The sequence below is a fragment of the Entelurus aequoreus genome, linkage group LG19 (assembly GCF_033978785.1).
Source record: "Entelurus aequoreus isolate RoL-2023_Sb linkage group LG19, RoL_Eaeq_v1.1, whole genome shotgun sequence".
NCBI lineage: Eukaryota > Metazoa > Chordata > Actinopteri > Syngnathiformes > Syngnathidae > Entelurus > Entelurus aequoreus.
In genome coordinates, this window is record NC_084749.1 from 33,629,357 (window position 1) to 33,649,865 (window position 20,509).

At 39.8% G+C, this 20,509-nt stretch overlaps 1 protein-coding gene across 1 annotated transcript in view; it reads right to left on the reverse strand.

Moving 5' to 3' along the window:
- The window catches only part of adamts10 (ADAM metallopeptidase with thrombospondin type 1 motif, 10), a 127,132-nt gene that overhangs the window by 28,557 nt on the left and 78,066 nt on the right, over positions 1-20,509 (reverse strand). The window contains exons 13-17 of the mRNA XM_062028363.1: positions 13,830-13,937; positions 13,570-13,715; positions 12,208-12,271; positions 7,375-7,477; positions 2,038-2,171 (exon numbers count right to left, since the gene is read on the reverse strand). Coding sequence (XP_061884347.1) covers positions 2,038-2,171; positions 7,375-7,477; positions 12,208-12,271; positions 13,570-13,715; positions 13,830-13,937 — 555 coding nt within the window. The remainder of the gene's footprint in view (positions 1-2,037; positions 2,172-7,374; positions 7,478-12,207; positions 12,272-13,569; positions 13,716-13,829; positions 13,938-20,509) is intronic.

Sequence of the window (20,509 nt, forward strand, 5' to 3'; positions counted from 1 at the left end):
AAAAAATTAATCAGTTCCATCCATCCATCTTCTTCCGCTTATCCGAGGTCGGGTCGCAGGGGCAGCAGCCTAAGCAGGGAAGCCCAGACTTTTCTCTCCCCAGCCACTTCGTCCAGCTCTTCCCTGGGGATCCCGAGGCGTTCCCAGGCCAGCCGGGAGACATAGTCTTTCCAACGTGTCCTGGGTCTTCCCCGTGGCCTCCTACCGGTCAGACGTGCCCTAAACACCTCCCTAGGGAGGCGTTCGGGTGGCATCCTGACCAGATGCCCGAACCATCTCATCTGGCTCCTCTCGATGTGGAGGAGCAGCGGCTTTACTTTGAGCCCCTCCCGGATGGCAGAGCTTCTCACCCTATCTCTAAGGGAGAGCCCCGCCACCCGGTGGAGGAAACTCATTTCGGCCGCTTGTACCCGTGATCTTGTCCTTTCGGTCATATACATATACATATACATACATATATATATACTGTATATACGCCTCATACTTTTGCATATCCTCCTGGGAACCAGCATCAGTAAAGTGGACTTTGTTTTTGGTGTATTTCTTGTGTCAGTTACTGATTTCTGAAAATAATATACCTGTTATGCAAAACACAAAGGTCGACTGCAGAGGACGCTGCTTTGCAGGCAGACATCATTGCACATCACAAAGGAGACAGGAGGTAGATAGAGCTAGTGACCAAACTATTTTACGTTCTAATGCAAAATGTCAATGCCAAATAAACTGCCGTTAAATGCCTGTTTTTTGTTATAAATCGAGACATTAAAAGAGCACAAATAAAAGAAACCTGAGTTTCCTGCCAGAGGTGGAATTTTTAAGTTAAGCAGCTATTAACAGGGATCGTCAGCTATGGCAGTTTTCCAAGGTCCACAGGCCGTTAGAGTGGATACTCTCTTCTGCTAAATACTGTACACGCTGTCTGCTCACGTTAGGGTTGCCACCCACCCCGTAAAATATGGAATCGACCCGTAATTGGGACTGAAATGCGTTTTCTTCCGTATTTTCCTATTTGTCCCACACTGAATTTAACAATAATGAACAAAATAAAAGACATGACAGTAAAGACAGCAACGTTGTCTAAGCGGACCCCCGAGTGTGGCTGCATATGATACATCTGGTTCGCTCTCCTCTGTGTCAAATCCTCTCCGACTCCGTCTTACTGTACGCAGCACGCAGCACCTCCCCTCTGTTTGCCTGCACGCAGCCCCGCCTCTCTGCGCTGTCTGCCTGCATGCAGCCCGCCCCTCTGCGCTGTCTGTCATGATCGCTGCCTAGTTACGCTGCTGACCGCACCAGTGTGCACTGCGCGTTTAAAAAAATGTCTACAGCAGATACTCCACCGCATCCTCAAACTCAAAAGAGAAAACACCTTCAAAAATATGCACTTTTTCTCCTTTTTTTCTCTTCATCTTTTCATTTGGGTTCACACAAAAAAAGTGTTTCATTTTACTATAGTTCTCTTAAAGTGTCCGCAGACAGGCTTTGTTACATCACTTTATATGCGTATAATACAGTATATGCTCAAGTTCAGCCTAGTTCAGTCTATTCAGCCTTTAACATGTATACACACAAGTGTTGCATTTGTTTTCTCTTTAAGTGTCCCCAATCGTTACATTTCAGGACTTTATATACTAAATTTCATTTAAGTATTGTCCTCTTTCAGTAAAGGTGTCCCCAGACAGGCTTTGTTTAATTTACAGCACTTTATATGTATAGAATACAGTAGGCCAGGCCTATATGCTCAAGTTCAGGCTAGCTACGATACATGGACGTAATAATTTATCTAAACATGTATACACAAGTTCAAGAATTTAATTTAGTTTTTTGGGTGTTAAACTGCAAATATATACATATATTTTTTTCATATACAAGATACACGTTTTTATGCATTTCAGGGTTTTGGGGAGCCAAACCCTCAAATTCCTTTCGGCCGTGCAGTTTCGCCGTGCCGCCGTGAAGAGTGTTCCTTATTTCCAGTTCTGAAAGGTGGCAACCCTAGCTCACGTCTCCAAGCTGTCAATCATAGAGAGAGCTTACCTTACACTCGCCGTTTACACACACGTCCAGGGAGTCGTCTCGGCATGGTGTGCCATCCACTACCGCAGGTGCACGCTCCGTGTAGAAGTTGTATCCCTCTGCGAGGCAGTTCAGAGAGCAGATCTTCACCCCACCTACACACAAACACGCAGACGCGCATACACACAAAACAGTTTAGTGGTATGCAAAAACAAAAATCATTACAGACACAAATATGTAGCAAGACACACATTAAAACAAATGCTCAAATATTTTTTGGGCCATATAACACACGTTTGCCTAGCCACTTGTTGCTAGGCAGAATTTGTTGGGTGCCATAACATTGTGCCCCATATAGTAGCTCAATGAAAAAAACATTTAGTGAAGCCACATTTATTTATTTGTCTGTTTAAATAAAATGAAAAGAAAAAAGAAACAATGTAAAAAAAAATACAAATTACACTGTACAAAAATATAAACGCAACACTTTTATTTTTTCTCCCATTTTTAATGAGTTGAACTCAAAGATCTGAAACTTTTGCTATAAACACAAAAGACCTATTCCTCTCAAATATTGTTCACAAATCTTGCAAGCGCTTTTATTTTTCTTATTTTTTTAATCTGTAGAATCCTCTAATAATGATTGTGAAAAAAAAAAAAAAAAAAAAAAACTGCAGACAGTTTTGCTTGGACTACATTTGTAGTCCTTTTATACCTTGCATTAATCATATAGTTGTCATCACACTTTTATCTGATGCCTTGCGTAATGGTGGTGGTTCAAACCCAAGTTTTTGTGTGACTTTTGAGCAGACCTGGGCAAATTACGGCTCGCAAGCCATATGCAGCTCGTTAAGCTGTCCAACCTGGCCCCCCGGAAGTCTCCGAATTATTATTATTTTTAAACCTTTACCATTGACACTGGAACCGCCAATACAATGTGCAGTGCATTTTTCAAATGACCATAAGTCTTAAACTATAGAGAGTATTCCAATGGTTGGAATCTGCATTTTTGAGTTATCTACAGGTTATTACGGTAATATATGTCACAGCCAAGCAGACGAGGCAAAAATCAGAGTGGGCGTTTTTCAGCCAGCCTGAGACGTGAGTGTCAGGAAGGGACACAAAAGCAGATTTCTACAACAAAGTGATATTATATGAATTAGTATTATATAAATTGCCCCTAGTGTGTGAATGTGTGTGTGAATGTTGTCTGTCTATCTGTGTTAGTCCTGCGATGAGGTGGCGACTTGTCCAGGGTGTACCCCGCCTTCCGCCCGTGTGCAGCTGGGATAGGCTATAGCACCCCCCTCGACCCGATAAGGGACAAATGGTAGAAAATGGATGGATCTGTGAGTGTTTTTTGTCCTTTGCATTCATGTTTTGCCGTGTTTGTAGCATATTTGTTGCATTTTGCTTTATTGTAAAAGATCGATCTTGAGACGGTCGTCTGGAAAGTAAGGAGGAGTGACGTTCATGTTCTTTTATCGTTTATATGTATTACAAATCCCACATTATATATTTTCATCTACATTCTTTTATTCAGCAAAAAGACTGTAAAATTGGATTCAGTTTTTTGAGGTAGTCTGTCATAATATTTTTAGCATTCTAACAACCTACACATGTTTAAACTGTTCTTTAAAAATGGGAACCAAGCAAACAAAGCAGAATGTGCGACACTTTTTACAGCTAAAATATTGTGTCAAAAAAATTAGATACAGACAAATTCACAGTGTCATGTTAAAAATCGAAAATAAAATAAGACCAGTGAATATTGTCTCACAATCATCCGTCAGTCCCTTCTCTGTTACACAGAAGTATCCTGCTGCCATGCCATATATATACAGTATGTGTGAGTGTATACTGTACACATATATATACAGTATGTGTGAGTGTATACTGTACACATATATATATATATATATATATATATATATATATATATATATATATATATATATATATATATATATATATATATATATATATATATATATATATATATATATACATACACACACATATATACAGTATATATACATATATACACACACATATACAGTATATATATATATGTCACGTGGGGGGGGGGGGGGGTCGCAGCTTGCTGCAGAGTTGTTCTTCCAACGCAAAAACGGCTCCGGACGACAACGTGAAGGTAGGCTTGGATTTATTTAACAAAATCACTCACTACCACAAACACAAAAATACAACAAAAAAGGCAAGCGTGCCTAAAACACAAAAGAAGCTGCTAGTTAGCAGAAGCTATGACATGGACTATGACTTACTTGGTCAGCAAGAGACATGAACCGGTGTGACAAAGACAATGAACGCAGAACGAGTGAACAGAAAGAAAGACTTAAATAACCCAGACATGATTAACAACAGGTGCGTGACTCAAAACGTGAAACAGGTGCGTGACATGACAGGTGAAAACTAATGGGTGACCATGGAAACCAAACAAAACAAGGAAGTGCAACCAGGAACTAAAGAGAGTCCAAAAACCAAGCAAAACATGGCCAAACAAAAACATGATTAACACAGACATGACAATATATATATATATATATATATATATATATATATATATATATATATATATATATATATATATATATATATACACACACACACACATAATACCGGCCCTCAGACGCATTTTAACCGACAAATGTGCCCTCCCGAATCAAAATAATTGCCCAGGTCTGCTTTTGAGGCAACTGTAATTTGTATACCTTAGGGAAATGTAACTTAAAATTAAGTACCAATGATTGTCACACACACACACTAGGTGTGGCGAAATTATTCTCTGCATTTGACCCATCACCCTTGATCACCCCCTGGGAGGTGAGGGGCGCAGTAGGCAGCAGCGGTGGCCGCGCCCGGGAATCATTTTTGGTGATTTAACCCCCAATTCCAACCCTTGATGCTGCGTGCCAAGCAGGGAGGTAATGGAATTATTAGGTGGATTAACTCCTATTTGCACAGAAAAAAAAAGTCCACTCATTTATTAGGAAAATGTCATTCAAGTAAAGGGACACTCATTAACATTTTCATGCACAGCATTTCAACAGTGGTTTTAAATCATACAGTATGGTATAATTTTTCATTTGGTGCAGCCCATCAGCAGTTTCTTTATAAGAGTGGCTGCTGACATCCGTCTAAGCTGGGTTTGTTTGTGCTGGCACCATCAAACATGTACAGTATGTCCTGGCAGCTCTCAGAAATGATCAAGTGGTCAGAGCATGGAAAACTGCAATTCCCATAGTGCCTAGCTTTGGCAGGGCAATCGCTGCTTGCAGCTGCGTGTGTATTCATACTTGCAGGCCATCCCATGGTGTCTGAGCGTCAAGTGTAAAGGGCAATTGTTCTTAAAAAGATCCCTCTCATTGATGGCCTTGTTTAATGAGCCGTCCTTGGCTGTCTGCATGGGCTGAGAGAAGACGGCTGTTTCTTGAGCGAGAGGGAGTGATTGCATAATAGCCAACTAAACTCTGGGACAGAAGGAGGTTCAGGAAGAGGAGCTATGAAGAAAAAGGAAGAGAGCCAGGCATGACAATGACAGTACGGCGTGACCTGACCCGGGACACACTGCTCCTATTTGAACAGCTGGAAGAGATTTGCATTGTAGAATCAGCTGTCTGAATCTGCAATTGCCTTGCTACTTATCTCTGTGAGTCATTATGTTAGTAGAGGCTAAGATTAAAGGCACTTATGTCGTTGGAACTATTTATCTGTCACATCCAGTGTGGAGGAGCATTGTGGGATACAAGACTCTCTAGAGGCTGCATCTGCAGGTACTTTGTCTTCTTTGAACAGATACAAAGACATTCAAAGACACACACACACACACATATATATACACACGCACACGCCCTGTCCGTCTATTACCTTCTGACTACTTCAATACAGTCTTTAAGTAAGAACATAAAATAGAAATACTGCAATTTCAGAGGTTGAAATCATGAAATTGAAGAAGACCTATAATGAATTTAGACTTTTCTGACTCATTTATGTTACAATGTTGGATACTCGTATTAAACGTAAAGATTATGCTTAATCTTAATGCGTATATTTTTGGCTACGGTAAAATAGCACAATAAAAATGAAGACTACAGGCGCAAAAACCGTCAACACCATTGCAGTCGATATTAGGCTGTGAGTACCACAAAAGGTAAAATCGCACCTGCCCCCCCCCCCCCCCCCAAAAAATTATCTTTTGCATTTCACTTTTGAATATTCGGTTTTAGTTCAAAAACCGACTAGCTCCATGCTGTCTTTGTGGCACAACCAAACAAATCCATCAGAACCAATCAGTGCATTGAAATTTGATGACGTCATCCAACATCAGCGCCCAGGTTGGCTCGCTTCGTGTCTGCTTTGCCATGATTGTAACTAAATTAAAGCGTCAATAATGAATAACTTTGAAGAAATCAGTGAGCGTGTGGCGCCCTCGTCTACTGGGCGTAAAAAGAGATGCTATCCTGATAAATCTAAGTGGCCCGTGAGCAAAAAAAAAAATCATGTCCATTGCCTGTGTACATAATGTACAGGATATGTGTGGAGCCACCACTCTCTCCAATGACAAACTGAATTATGTGCTTACTCTGATGTTGTTGTCTTGTGATGCAGCTGTCAGTGTAATGATGTCATGATGCAGCCGTCATTGTATACCCTGCACACCCCTGTCCAGGGATCAGCCAGAAAAGGTTTGTGTGGATGAAATTAATTATTTAGTGATGGAATAAACATTCCTCTTAAAAAAAAAGATCTGTTTTAACTCATTTTAAGGGTCATGCTGGCATCGTATAGGTAGGATTTGCCTGTTTTTGCAACAACAAAAAACGTATTTGGAGTTATCTGATTTTGCTGCAAAATGTGTGCAAAATTATAAAAATTAAATTTTTGTAATAAATGTGCGTCCTTAAAATTGGGAGTTTTATTTTGGTTCTTGGAAACGATTCAATTGCAACCCACATCAGCGGGATTCCTGTTTAATGAAAAGCTCCACAAAAAACATTGATTCAAACAAAACAACGGAAATGGATTCATTTTGTTTTTGCGTCTGAACTCTTCAAATGTAAACAGTGACTATTCTGCAATGCTTACGAGAGTTTGGTGTTTGAATTGGTAGGCAAACTTAACTTAATGCTGCACATTTGGAGAACACCATGCATGAGACTAAAACATTTAAGCAAAAGCTTATGACACATTATGCAGGTGATGAAATGTAAACGGTGTTGACAAAAAGTGTTAAGAGTATTGTTTTTTGGGGGCCACCTTTGAGTAAAAGGATCATCTGATCTTGTTTGTTTAGAGGTCATAGTCATTGTAGTGAAAATACGTCACACGCTTACTCACCTCCTCTGTACGGCTTCCACATGTAAAACTTCCCTCGAAATGGAACATTGTCAAACTTGGAACATTGGATCTCCCGAAAGTCCTGTGAGTTTACAGAGCACTCCTGCAACAAAAATGTAAAATGAAGCCTGTTTTCTACACTAGGGAAGGAGCATTACTTCTTTTTCATACTGATACAGTGAAAACCTCAATTTAGCATATTTTTCGGACTATAGGGCGCATCGGATTATAAGGCTCAATGCCGATGACCGGGTCTATTCCGGTCTATTTTCATACACAAGGTGCACCGATTTGTAAAGCGCATTAAAGGAGTCATATTATGATTTTTTTTCTACATTTAAAAACTCTTCTTTGTGGTCTAATGGTGGTTCATTGGTCAAAATGTTGAATAGATTATGTTTCACAAACCATCTTCAAGCCGCTTTCTGACCATCTCTTCAGGATGCGCCGTTTTGTGGGTGGTCTTATTTACGTGGCTCCACTTCAACACCGGCTTCTCCTCGCCATCTTTGTTGTACCTGTAGTTTGTAGCGCTTCCATAGCAAGGCCCCTGACGGATGTAAGTTAAAACTATACACTACTTTATATTGGAAATGGCAACAGCGGAGGATGAATGCCCCACAACAAGAGGATATCGAAAAAGAAGGAGTTTTTTGACGGTGCAGATTCAACTTTTTGGGACTTATGCAGATCCCAAATACACATTAGTAAAGTTGGTTTCGCACAGTATTGTCTCATAATAGGTGCCATTTTGGGGTCTCTATATACACACCATAATAATAACTGTATGTTGAAGCACAATACGCCGTAATGCTCCGTGTTCCATCAAGTGGTGCGGCTTCGTAGCTTACCAAAGTCATACTAAAATATTTTGACATACTTTTGAGCGCCATGTGTAATGTTCTATATTCTCAATGAAACATCAAAGTTTTGTTGTTGCTTGCTTACAGGTACTTGCTTGCGTAATATATTGAACAGTCATCAGTACAATTGGAATTAATACGTACATTAGGCACATCGGGTTATAAGGCGCACTGTCGATTTTTGAGGAAATGAAAAGATTTTAAGTGCACCTTATAGTCCCAAAAATACGTTACAAGTATTTTGAGCTAGAAGGTGTCTCGGATTTTTGTTATGCTTTAAATTGCGAGCATCATTTAAGTAAAGAGCCTCCGAGCCGCTAGATGGCATATCTAATGTCACTAATACCATAAAATCTGCCCCAAAACACTGGTCTAACTTGCTACCATAACCTTAAAGCTAGAGATTGAAATAACTTTGTTTTCCAACCACTGGAAACCAAACCTTTAGCTACCATTATCTTAAAGCTAGAGATTGAAATAACTTTGTCTTCCAACCACTGTAAAGCAAACCTTTAACTACCATTATCGTAAAGCTAGAGATTGAAATAACTCTGTTTTCCAACCACTGGAAACCAAACCTTTAGCAGCGGTCGAGCTTCCACAGCCTTCCAGTCGACATCTTCTTGCTGCTGAAGCTCGCTCCTTTACCAACGACTCGGCTTAATGCACACGCCTGAAGCTGTTTTAGGTGTCCAGGCGGTCTGTTGCTGTACCTCACAACGAACCTGCGATGTCCTCTCCACTCCCGCTGCTCCTAAGTAACTCTCTCGGCATTTTGTACTATAACACCGATTGTGGGGGAAAACATAACTTGGAATATTCGCTTTTTTAACACCATTACTTGTTTTTATCGCAGTTTTATTGACCAGCATTCCCTCTTCAATAACTTGACTCGTTGTACATGTTGGAAACCAATTAGAACGGACTAAGAAGGATTTCAAAGTCCTCTTCCGTCTGCTTGGAGAAGTAAATGCTGTACATTATTACTGTATTATATCAACAAAATACTGTACCGTAGTTGTTTGTACGACTATTGTGTTCTTTTTTAAACAGTATTTTTTATCTAACAGTTACTTTTTCTTTTTTAAAAGGAACGTTACATGTTAAAATTGTGGTGTTTTTTTGAGAGGGCCAAGCACTGATAAAATTTATTTCGGTTCATTTCAACGGGCAGAGCTGCTTCAAGATGCAACTATTCCGAGTTACGAGCTAGATCGTGGAACGCAATGCGCTCGGAGGTTGAAGTACCACTATACAGCAACGTTGTGTATCGGCTAAGACCAACCTTATTTTCTCCTGTTTTGTTCAAGTAATAGAGTTGTATGCATGTACGTTACTTAATATAGATGCCCACCAAAACATGACTCAAGTTATGGAATATTGCTGGAGCTCTTCATATTTTAAAAGCATGTTTTTGGTCACCAAATTGAGCAGCACCTTTCAAAGATACAAAATTAAATGGAATTAAATAAATCTTAGACTTGCATCAAATAAAAAGGGATTATAATTCTAGTGTACAATCAAATACTTCATGGCCTAAACTCCAATAATATGGCAAAAAACCGAGCATACCCACTTGAAAATGCTGCCACATCGCAAAAATTGCACTTGGCTATTGTGTTTAAAAGTCTTCCAGGCGCTGTGTCTCTATTCACAGCATGTCGTACAACGTTAAATTACCGTAATTTCCGGACTATAAGCCGCACCTGACTATCAGCCGCACCAGCTAAATTTAGGGGAAAATACAGATTGCTCCATATATAAGCCGCACCCGACTATAAGCCGCAGGGTTTTGATGTGTAATTACCGTAGTTTATAGGGGTTCCTGCTACCACGGAGGGAATTGTCGGGACAGAGATGACTGTTTGGGAACGCAAAGCGTCCCATTTATTAACAATAAATCTTTCAATCATTCAATCAAACTTTCACATCTTTGACATGGCGAACAGCATTCGTGCAGAGTACAAATAATACAACGGTGCAAAGTAATACAAAGTGCTCGCCTGTACGTTATCAAAATAACCAGCCTACCGGTATATGAAAAGTCAGTCTTTAATCATTGTGTCATCGTCTTCCTCCTGCGTACTAAAACCACCGAAATCCTATTCGTCGGTGTCGGAGAAGAACAGGCCGTAAATAAGCCGCACCCTTGTATAAGCCGCAGGGACCAGAACGAGGGGAAAAAGTAGCGGCTTATAGTCCGGAAATTACGGTAAGCATAAATGTGAGAGTTTGGGCTTTTTGAGGGGTTGTATTTTTTCCCCATATCCAATCCAGTCATTTGGGGCTGTGCGATATTACGATGTACATCGTAATCCATCCATCCATTTTCTACCGCTTATACAACATAAAAATGTATATCATACGATATACTGTATTTTCCGTACAATAAGCGCAACTTTTTTCCAACGCTTTGAAACTTGCGGCTTTTAAACGGTGCGGCTAATTTATGGATTTTTAATTTATAGATTTTTCTTTGTTAACGGCCATAATGTTTTGTATTCAACAAATAGATTTTTGTATTACGTATATATATATATATATATATATATATATATATATATATATATATATATATATATATATATATATATATATATATATATATATATATATATATACATATATATATATATATATACATACACATATATACATATATATACATACATACATATATTTGTATATATATATATATATATACACATACACACACACACATACATATATATATATATATATATATATATATATATATATACAGTATATATATGTATATGTATATATATATATATATATATGTATATATATATGTATATATATATATATATATATATATATATATATATATATATATATATATATATGTATGTATATATATATATATATATATATATATATATATATATATATATATATATATATATATATATATATATATTTTTTTTTTTTTTTTAAATATATATACATACATGTATATATATATGTATATATATATATATACATACACACATATGTATATCCATCCATCCATTTTCTACCGCTTATTCCCTTCGGGGTCGCGGGGGGCGCTGGAGCCTATCTCAGCTACAATCGGGCGGAAGGCGGGGTACACCCTGGACAAGTCGCCACCTCATATATATACACACACATATACTGTGTGTATATACTATACAATTTTAAGAAAAAATACCACACAATTCTTCCTCAACTTAAGAGTACACTAACAAGCATTTCAAGATAAGAGCTGTCATTGATTAATTGTTACAGTAGTTTCAATTGCAAGCAACATTTTAGTTGCAAGCATCCCTGTCATTAGTTGGTGTAGCAAATGTCACAGTGAACCCAGTAAAATCCGACCAAATCATCTCGTTTTACTTGCTATAGCTATAGCTAGAGATGGACGTAACTTTGTTTTTCCAACCGTGGAAAGTAAGAACGTGAGTTTGAAGGACAGTGCTGGGAAGAAAAAAGTGGATGATAACACCAGCCAAGAATGTCAAAATAATATCCAAACATGAAAATATGAAGAAACTGGCGGAAAATCAGCTGAGAAGAGATGCCACATAAATCCATACCCTAAAGTAAATAGGTTTTAAAAATTATTGTAGTTGTTTGTAGTATATTTTATTGTATTGTTTTTCATACAATTTTTTAAAATCTAATTATGTGTTTTTATTTTTAAAAGGCATGTTACATGTTAAAATTTATTTTAATGGGAGATGTTTATTTGAGATACAAGTGAGATAAGAGCTCTGTCACAGAGCCAATTAATCTCGTAAGGTGAGGTACTATTGTAATGTTACATACAGTATATCGTTAACGGGCTATAAAATTACTTCCTTAGGGATATATATTTTTTGACCACATCGCACAGAACTATTGGCCAGTATCGGACCCATCACTATTCTAGTCCATTGACGGAAAATAATGAGTGACAGTGACAATTAGGAAAGCAGGCACAACTCACATCAATATTGCAGGATCTGTAGCGCTTTCTCTCTCCAAGGCAGTACTTTCCACCAATGGTTGGCCTTCAATCAAACGCACACAATCGGACCAGTCAGACATATCTTAGTACGATTTAATAGATTCTAACCGTCATTTAACTCAATGCTGGCTTCTCAACTCTGTGCTGCTTGTCTTCATCATAGTTTTTATTTTCAAACTCACTGTCACAGACAGCCTCCATTACAACCCTGTATTAAAGTGTCAAAAATAAGGAGCTAATACAACAGGGATAATTAACTGGCGGCCAGTAAGCCAAATCCGGCCAGTGAATGACACCATACCGGCCCCTGAGTTCAGTTCAAAACATGGGAGGCAAATATTTTTGCAGCAAATTACTAAAAACAATAAAGTGCTCCTCTTGTAAAGAGAAACTTGGACCACTTTAAACACATTGGCTGATCCTTGCAGTGACATTTTAACCTTGCTAGCAAACATAGAACACTGGGGTCTAAACTTGTGATTTACATAACTGAGGCATTTCTCAATGAACCCCGTTAAGTCCTCTCCTTTTGTGGCAGTTAGTTTGTTTTTCTTGATGTGATTTGTGTAACTATGGTGTTCTGTAGCTTGTTTACTTCAGATGCAGTCAGTAGTCATTTGTTCAACTTCTTTAGTTATACTTGTGGTGTTCCTCAAGGTTCCATTTTAGGTCCTCTCTTGTTCATCATTTGGGTGTTTTTTTTAACTGGTAGCCCATGAGTTCAGTTCAAAAACTTGTGACAGACTTAAATTTTTGCAATAGATTCTCTAAAGCTGTCATATAGTTATTTGACTATCTTTTTTGCAGAAGATCCTTAAAAACTGCAGAGCACTCCTTTAACTCTGACAAAACAAATAGACCACAATCAAATGTAGAGGATGCTGGTTCTTCGGAATTTACAAAATAAGACTAATAGTGAAGGGAGAATCTCCTGCCCCTCAGTCCTTAGTTTTCTGGAACTATGTCCCCCAAAACTATTTAGTTGAATATCCCTGCAATATAAAATTCCCTCCATATTCCGTGGCTGTTAGAAGGGGTTTCTATGAATTAGATATGTTGTTGATCTCAAGGTAATGTCGGGTAAGAGGTAAGAAAAGTAACATCACCCTGATAATAAAAAAGTCAACAAAAACAGTAAACAGTAATATATTTAGGTCCTCTATGTCCAGTTTTGAAAAAACTGCTGCTATCCAAGCTAGTCTTTTCAAGGACTGCCATGTTTTATAATTTGTGATGTGTAATTTAAACTCACACACTCACCTAATTTAAGAGGAGAGAATTTTCCTAAGGCCCTGCAAAACTGACACTGAGCTGCAAGTGGACGACAAAGTAAACATTTACCTCGGACTGTCGCAATATCTGATAGAGGAGGAGACGCCACCTCCGCAGGTCCTGCTGCACTCCTCCCAGGGTGACCATGGTCCCCAACCTCCATCCACACCCTCAGGACGCGTCCCATATGGCACACAGAGCCTCTTGTAGCACCACTGTAGCACATATACAACCCACATGATGTAAAAGAAGACTGATATTCACAGGCACAGCACACAAAGTATATACATTAATGGAGATTTCCTCATAAAACTCAAGATATCAATTACCCCTTTCTCAATTGTGTTGGTCTGACAGATGGTTCCTTCTGCAGCCGGTATGCTGCTGGTGATGCATCGGTTGCTCTTGCTCATACACCAAAGCTCGCTGCAGACCTCCTGTATGTGTGTTTGGGCATAGTAATTTTAAAAGTTTAATATGGTATGGTTGAAAAAAAAAAGTATGTATATAAACATGTTATATATAAATAAATAAATTAAATAGATTATGGTAAATGGGTTATTTACCCATTCACACACACACATTCACACACTGATGGAGCTGCCATGAAGGCCCTAACCACGACCCATCAGGAGCAAGGGAGAAGTGTCTTGCTTGACACAATGGACGTGAATAGGATGGCGGAAGCTGGGGATCGAACCAGACTAGATGCAAATGAACCCCTCCAAACTCCAAATGAAAGACAATACGGTATTATGAGATGGTTTGTCCAGTATTAAAAACAGTTTTAAAAAGGTGAGGTTTCAACTTTCTTTTGAACGTTGTGGGGTTATGACATGAGCGGTTGAAAAGGGAAATATATTTCTAGATGATGGGCCTACATTAGTACATCTACATTAGTAGAGAGGTCAATCTATAATGTCAGAAATGCAAATGGCCCCTACAAACACTGTTCAAAGGCATTCACAACTGCGTGCAAGTTTACACCCAAATGTGATTTCAAGCTTTGACATTGTTTAACAGGAGTATCCAACTTTGTAACATTTATAAGGCAGAAAAGACTAAACTCATCATAGGTTCTCTTAAAAGGAGCCCCAGTAATGCTTATTTCTGTGGTTTATACAATACTATTGGATCTCAGTGGGGCTTTTAATAAAATACTCCGTAAATCTCAAGTTGTGTCCAGGATAAATCTGCATTTTTCTTCTTTTGGCGTAAAGGCTCGCATTCCGCAGCCTTTTCCCTGACCACGGCTTCTCTGGTGCATCAAGGTTTAGTTCCAAAAACAAAATAACTGAGTCTCTTTATTCCAATATTTTAACAATTTAACAATTTTAACAATTTAACTTTTTTTTCCCCAAACTTGTATGTCTCCCAACTTTGGTCTGTGTACTTCAAAATAATTTACAATGACCGTAATTTCCGGATTATAAGACGCTACTTTGTCCCAACGCTTTAACCCTGCGCTTTATACAATGCTGTGGCTAATTGGCTAATTGATTTTTACGGGTTCACAAACCAATACATTTCGCCTCGTCACACCAGTTCAGTCACGTGAACCAATGAAATTGTTCAAATTAAATAACACACACTTACACATAGGGATGGGAATCAAAAAACGGTTGGTGTTGATTCCAGGGAATCATTTGACAGTTTTGTTAACAATTCCCTTATCGATGCCTGTGGGCACACATGACAACCACGCACGGCGCCGATCAGCAGCACGGACGTTAGAATTATTCACGAGAAACGAACACAACAGGGTAATTTGCAATACTTGTAAGGTGCATATTGCATCAAATTGACAAAATACGAGCAGAAACATTGGCAGACAGCACGTGATAATGTATGAATGAAGCGTTTTCGATCCCCTCCGAGACGGAAGTAAATCACCTCCAGCAGCAGCTGCAAAGTCAGAAAATCGTTTGCTGCTAATACTGCAGGTAACTAACACTGCCTATCATGTTAAAACATGTTATTATTAACTGTAAACATGAAATGAATGATTCTCATGCATCACCTGACAAAACGGCATCTGACCGGCAGTCACTTCCTGTGTAAGAGATGTTCTCCACAGCTGAAGACACCATGATTAGTCAGTAATATCACAGATATGCTTCATTTTCTGCAAAATAATGGTTAATTTACTGTATATACTGTATAAATACTTTTTTTTAAATAATACTTTTCATTACTATTTGAAAAATGTTGAACATGTTACTAAACATTTCTGTGTAAATGTCATTTCTCACAGAATAATTTATGTTGTATTTTGTTTAATACTACATTATAATATTTATGCTATTAGAGTTATTTTTAAAACAAATTATTTTTTGTTTTTTAAGGTTTTTTAAGACCTCAGTGTTGGGTTTGTATACTCATGTTTTTTTCTGAACTAAACAAAGTTGATTGATGCTAACCAACCTGTTTGCTATCCTTTCATCCAAATGAGAATCGATAAGGAGCCGAACCGTTAAGCAGAATCAAAAGGAATCAGAATTGTAAAAATCGTATCAATTCCCATCCCTACTCACGCAATCATTCAGTCAGCCATTTAGCGCATTATGGACTCATCATTGTCATGGAGAAGAAACGACGAAATGCGCACAACGCAGCCTATAAGCCGAAAATGATCAACCGAGCCTCTGAAAAATGAAACAGCTGCCGCTTCGATCAAAAATCCACCACCACTAAAGGGCCCTGAAAGAGCGGACTTCCGGAGGAGAAGGACGAAGACAACACTCAATGACCTTTCCGCTGGGCTACTCTATGTCGTGTTTTGTTAAAATTTGTAAATTAACACAAGTGCCTGTGTAAATATTTCATGTCTCTTTGTGTACACTTGCGGCTTTTAAAATCGTGCGGCCAATATTTATATAAATTAACATTTGTCCAAATATTTGATGGATGTTGCTTATAATTAGGTACGCTCTACAGCCCGTAAATTATGGTAGACATGGTCCATTTTACCATTTTTTAATGTTGGAAACCAGTGTAAGGCTGCATCAAACGATTATTTCTTGAATCGATTAATCTATTGATTATTTTTTTAAATAATCAAATAATCTGTACATTTATTTTATTTTTGTAACACAATGTTCTTAAGTGTAGTGGTGCAACACGTTTTTCAAATGAATTACCTAAACATACACCAACAATTTTCTTGTATGTAGAAACTTTAAGTGCATGTTGTTTGGTTAGGGCAGGGGTCGGCAACCCAAAATGTTGAAAGAGCCATATTGGACCAAAAATACAAAAACAAATATGTCTGGAGCCGCAAAAAATTTAAAGCCATTTTACATACAGTGTGTCATGAGATATACATTGAATTAAGATGACTTAAAGGAAACTAAATGACCTCAAATATACCTACACATGAGGCATAATGATGCAATATGTACATATAGCTAGCCTAAATAGCATGTTAGCATCGATTAGCTTGCAGTCAAGCAGTGACTAAATATGTCTGGTTAGCACTCCACACAAGTCAATAACATCGACAAAACTCACCTTTGTGCATTCATGCACAACGTTAAAAGTTTGGTGGACAAAATGAAACAGAAAAAGAAGTGGCATAATGATAAAACACGTCCTAGAAAGTCGGAGAAAGTTATACATTGTAAACAAACTAAGGTGAGTTCAATGACCGCCAAAATTAGTAGGACAAAACGGCGCTCGCCAAATACTCGAATCAGTGAAGCATGTTTAATATAAACAGTGTACTTTATAACAATTAGGGAGGTTTGTGTCATGTTTGTCCTTCTACAGAAACCAAATTAAAACAAAAAATATATTTTTTTCCCCTCCTCTTTTTCCATTTTTCATACATTTTTGAAAAAGCTCCAGAGAGCCACTAGGGCGGCGCTAAAGAGCCGCATGCGGCTCTAGAGCCGCGGGTTGCCGACCCCCGGGTTAGGGGATAAAAGAGAAAGTCAGATTAGCTGATACCATTTCATCTATCCATCCATCTTCTTCCGCTTATCCGAGGTCGGGTCCCGGGGGCAGCATCCTAAGTAGGGAAGCCCAAACTTCCCTCCCCAGCCACTTAGTCCAGCTCTTCCCGGGGGATCCCGAGACGTTCCCAGGCCAGCCGGGAGACATAGTCTTCCCAACGTGTCCTGGGTCTTCCTCGTGGCCTCCTACCGGTCGGACGTGCCCGAAACACCTCCCTAGGGAGGCGTTCGGGTGGCATCCTGACCAGATCCCCGAACCACCTCAACTGGCTCCTCTCGATGTGGAAGAGCAGCGGTTTTACTTTGAGCTCCTCCCGGATGGCAGAGCGTCTCACCCTATCTCTAAGGGAGAGACCCGCCACCCGGCGGAGGAAACTCATTTCGGCCGCTTGTACCTGTGATCTTGTCCTTTCGGTCATAACCCAAAGCTCATGACCATAGGTGAGGATGGGAACGTAGATCGACCGGTAAATTGAGAGCTTTGCCTTCCGGCTCAGCTCCTTCTTCACCACAACGGATCGAGACAGCGTCCACATTACTGAAGACCCCACACCAATCCGCCTGTCGATCTCACGATACACTCTACCCCCACTCATGAACAAGACTCCAAGGTACTTGAACTCCTCCACTTGGGGCAGGGTCTCCTCCCCAACCCGGAGATGGCACTCCACCCTTTTCCGGGCGAGAAGCATAGACCCGGACTTGGAGGTGCTGATTCTCATCCCAGTCGCTTCACACCAGGCTGCGAACCGATCCAGTGAGAGCTTAAGATCATGGCAAGATGAAGCCATCAGGACCACATCATCTGAAAAAAGCAGAGACCTAATTCTGCAGCCACCAAACCGGATTCCCTCAACGCCCTGACTGTGCATAGAAATTCTGTCCATAAAAGTTATGAACAGAATCGGTGACAAGAGTCCAACATCAGTGGAAACGTGTCCGACTTACTGCCGGCAATACGGACCAAACACTGACACTGATCGTACAGGGAGCGGACCGCCACAATCGGACAGTCCGATACCCCATACTCTCTGAGCACTCCCCACAGGACTTCCCGAGGGACACGGTCGAATGCCTTCTCCAAGTCCACAAAGCACATGTAGACTGGTTGGGCAAACTTCCATGCACCCTCGAGGACCCTGCCGAGAGTATAGAGCTGGTCCACAGTTCCACGACCGGGACGAAAACTACACTGTTCCTCCTGAATCTGAGGTTCGACTATCTGGCGTAGCCTCCTCTCCAGTACACCTGAATAGACCTTAACAGAAAGGCTGAGGAGTGTGATCCCACGATAGTTGGAACACACCCGCCGGTTCCCCTTCTTAAAGAGAGGAACCACCAACCCGGTCTGCCAATCCAGAGGTACCGCCCCTGATGTCCATGCGATGTTGCAGAGTCTAGTCAACCAAGACAGCCCCACAGCATCCAGAGCCTTAAGGAATTCCGGGCGGATTTCATCCACCCCGGGGCCTTGCCACCAAGGAGCTTTTTAACTACCTCAGCAACCTCAGCCCCAGAAATAGGAGAGCCCACCACAGATTCCGCAGGCGCTGCTTCCTCATAGGAATATGTGTTGGTGGGATTGAGGAGGTCTTCGAAGTATTCCCTCCACCGATCCACAACATCCGCAGTCGAGGTCAGCAGAACACCATCCTCACCATACACGGTGTTGACAGTGCACTGCTTCCCCTTCCTGAGGCGGTAGTAGATGGTCCAGAATCGCTTCGAAGCAGTCCGGAATTTGTTTTCCATGGCTTCCCTGAACTCCTCCCATGTCAGAGTTTTTGCCTCCGCGACCACTGAAGCCGCACACCGCTTGGCCTGTCGGTACCTGTCCGCTGCCTCGTTCCAGAGCCCTTGCTGTGTGTCGAAGTGACTCCGACTATATCCAGCCGGAACTTCTCCACCTCGCGCACTAGCTTAGGCTCCTTCCCCCCAGCGTGGTGACATTCCACGTCCCAAGTGTATTTATGGTGTAAACTATTGACTGTGTAATCTAAAAAAGGAAACATAAAAGTGCCTTACTTTTTTTGAAGTAAACTAGAAGTGGGACCGATACAAACACATTTTACTTTAAAATGTTTAACATCACTTAATGATTTTACTTTTTTAATTTTTAATCAAAATTATAATCAGCAGAAAAACACATGAAGGCATTGTAACAATATCAACTAAATATTTAAACTATTTCATTATTTATTCTCTTTTATTTAATACAATTGTTTAACCAATATAAAGTCAAAGTCCTCCTGTGTCCAGGGGGCAAAATCATTCACTGATTTTTTTTTAACAACAAAACAACAAAATCAGATTTTGATAAAAAAAACAATACTGATCTAATCACTGGTATCACTGAAATACTGTAGTACCCTTGGTATCAATAACCGACTTATTGATCGTTTTACCCTTCTCTGTAATCGCTGACAGTCTGGCACTCGACAGACATAGTAACAGAGCATGCACGCACGCACACGCACGCACACACACGCAAACACACACACACGTTGATGTAATATTATCCTCTCTCTAGACTCTTATTAATCTACCCGTTAATTTATTGGTAATATCTGCTAACTTTCTGTTGTAAAGCGGTTCAATACATGTGTTAAAGTGAACTAAGCACTTATTGTTCTCTTGTTTCCAGCTAGCCTAGCTATCTTGCTCGATGTGTCGCATTTACAGCCTTTTTCTCCAGTTCCACAGTGACATTAAAACTTGTGAGAAATGTAGTTTATTTGCCACAATTGGAGTGATATTTACTTATAGAGTGGATGCTCTGCATTGAGTATGGACATACACAAACAGTTAGCTGTATTGTAGCTGCGAGCAGTTTTAGTAGCCTCGCCTGTCAACAAACGGACCAAGCTGCAAGGCATAAGCCGTAGATTATATGTTTTGTGATCAGCATTAAATGGTAAATGGTTGTGCTTGTATAGCGCTTTTCTACCTTTTTTAAGGAACTCAAAGCGCTTTGACACTATTTCCACATTCACCCATTTACACACACATTCACACACTGATGGCGGGAGCTGCCATGCAAGGCGCTAACCAGGACC